This window comes from Protomyctophum bolini, assembly GCF_963924005.1.
Source record: "Protomyctophum bolini genome assembly, chromosome: 23".
NCBI classification, from domain to species: domain Eukaryota; kingdom Metazoa; phylum Chordata; class Actinopteri; order Myctophiformes; family Myctophidae; genus Protomyctophum; species Protomyctophum bolini.
In genome coordinates, this window is record NC_137884.1 from 25,238,122 (window position 1) to 25,240,782 (window position 2,661).

General features: G+C 48.6%; 1 protein-coding gene across 1 annotated transcript in view; it reads left to right on the top strand.

Moving 5' to 3' along the window:
- Positions 1–2,036: 2,036 nt before the first annotated feature.
- The window catches only part of tmem243b (transmembrane protein 243, mitochondrial b), a 2,015-nt gene continuing 1,390 nt past the window's right edge, over positions 2,037–2,661 (top strand). The window contains exon 1 of the mRNA XM_080757313.1: positions 2,037–2,175. Within this exon, the coding sequence (XP_080613439.1) occupies positions 2,098–2,175 (78 nt within the window). The 5' untranslated portion in view covers positions 2,037–2,097. The remainder of the gene's footprint in view (positions 2,176–2,661) is intronic.

A 2,661-nucleotide genomic window follows, 5' to 3' on the forward strand; every position in this document is an offset into this window, starting at 1 on the left:
TGTTCTAAAGCATTATACTCTTAGCTATTGAAAAATAGCAGATCTATAGCTATTTTCAAGCTCACAATGTTGTGAGCTTGTATATCCCCTATTTTCAGCAAGTGTAAAATCGACGGCATCAATACATTTTAGTTGACTAAATCAACTGTAGATTTAGTCGACTAAAATCTTATGATATTTAGTCGACTAAAACTAGACTAAAACAACTTCCCGGGTGACTAAAATGTGACCGAAACTAAATGAAAGCTATAATTCAAGAGAGACTATGACTAAAAGTAAAAAACAACACACAGGGTTGGTGCTTTTCACAACATTTCACAACATGGATCAGATCCTTCTGTAAATATAAGTAGCTTCTAGTGGATCACAAGGAAGGAACCAGGCGGATTTCAGCCGGGGGGCCACGTTTACGCAGCGCCATAATGAGGCTCTTGTTTTCCCCTCTCTCTCTCTCTCTCTCTCTCTCTGTGCGTGTGTGTGTGTGTGTGTGTGTGTGTGTGTGTGTGTGTGTGTGTACCCGTGTGTGTGGGTCACTCTTTGACCCAGATATACAGAGAGACGGTAGCATTTATTCTCGTATCAGCTGTTTTCTCTCTGTCTCTCTCTCTAAAAAGTGCTGCATTAGCTCAGTGGGAGGTGTTTATTGTGAAATCATCTCGTTTGGCCAGGATACTGGTACACACGCACGCAGTGCATACAGGCACACACACACACACACACACACACACACACACACACACACTAGGGCAGAGGTCCTCAACTAGAAATGCTGAAGGTCCACTAATCATTTTTGAAAAACACTAAGGTCCGGTCCCATGAGCGCAGCGCGGGCCACGCAGCGGGCCAGCGGAGAGCACGGCTCTAGGCCTGTTTAGTACCGTCACACCAAGGCAAGCTTATACAAATCGGATCCCCTCCCAACCAATCCACACTTTTCCTGGGCTGTGTGTGCTCCAGTTCCTGTCGATTTGATCCAATAAAAGCCAATGAAACTGGTCAGATGACCAATGATATCCAATTAAATCAACAGGAACTGGAGCACACACAGCCCAGGAAAAGTGTGGATAGAGGGTATGCCAAGGGGCCAGCTATGCACTCCAATGTTGAAGCGCTGGGCCCTAGTGGTAAGAGGAAGGACTGCAGGCGGACCCGTGGATTCTTGACGAGGAAACCCCGTGCAACCGAGCGCCCAATGTAAAGCCCAGGTGCACTCTGGGTGCACTTCCGCATTTGGACACCAAAATTTGGTGTCCAAATGCGGAAGTGCACCCAGAGTGCACCTCGGTGAAATGCTGAATCAGCGAAAAGACGGTACTTCCGGCAGCCTTCCGGGTGCTTCAAAACGCCACTGAGCAACTTCCACTGACATGAATAGCAGAGGGGGCGGAGCTTCGCGTTAGTTTAGTCTCTATCCTTTTAATACTCTATGGGGTATGCGCGTGACATCATCATCATACCCGGAAGTTATGTGGGAACGCCTACTGACTACTGACTAGCATAAAACTACTTTCTGGCCTTCATAGCCCATACTGTACATCCAAACAGAAAAGTAATATTTGATTGCATTAAATGACTTTTAAACAACATTAAATTCACTTTGTGACTCACTTTGCCACTACGATTTGCCACTCGGTCTGCCATTGACTTCATGAATGCGCTGGGGGGCGCTGTTTGCCAGAAACAGAGAGAGAGACAGTGCTGCACTGTTGCCTGCTAATGAGAGAGAGAGGGGGAGGAGAGGGGGGAGGGAAGTTGCACCACTCGGTTGACACGGGTATGATTTTTTACTAGTTGCCTAGTTTACTAGCCTCTTCCAGATTGGTCGAATCTGCTGTCAATCAACGCTGCTTTCTTCTTCTTCTTCTTCTCTCCCTCCACAGGTGAGGGAACCACCACCAGCAGCAGCTCCCCCTAGTGGTGTGGGGGTGGACCCGCCATGCGAACAGCGCCGCGCGCGACCTTTCCGTTGTGATCCTGGAGGAGGTCGGAGGTCAGGGAGGGTGGCGGCCGCGGCTGTGGCGCTATAGCACGATGACGCACTTACTCCCCGCGTCCACCAGGAGGCGCTGTCGCTGAGAGGGAGAGAGTTCTGCCACGATGGACGACTTCACCACCAGAACCTACGGAACCAGCGGATTGGACAACAGGCCTCTGTTTGGAGAGACCTCCGCACGGGTCAGTATACTGTGTTCTGATTGGAGGAGAGACCGCCGCACGGGTCAGTATACTGTGTTCTGATTGGAGGAGAGACCTCCGCACGGGTCAGTATACTGTGTTCTGATTGGAGGAGAGACCTCCGCACGGGTCAGTATACTGTGTTCTGATTGGAGGAGAGACCTCCGCACGGGTCAGTATACTGTGTTCTGATTGGAGGAGAGACCTCCGCACGGGTCAGTATACTGTGTTCTGATTGGTAGAGAGACCTCAGCACGGGTCAGTATTAACACATTTAGACCCGACAACAGATTCTACAAAATGTCAGTGAGAAGATTTGAATCAAAAAGTGATTGTTTTTGTCCCTTTTTGGAAAAAAACTAAACTAAAATTTGGCCCGAAAACTCTGGGAATCTCAAATGGGGATCGGCTCCAAAACTCTGGGATCAGCCTGTGAGTGTAGACGATATTCAGAGAAACATCATCGTTCATGCTTGTATTCATTTA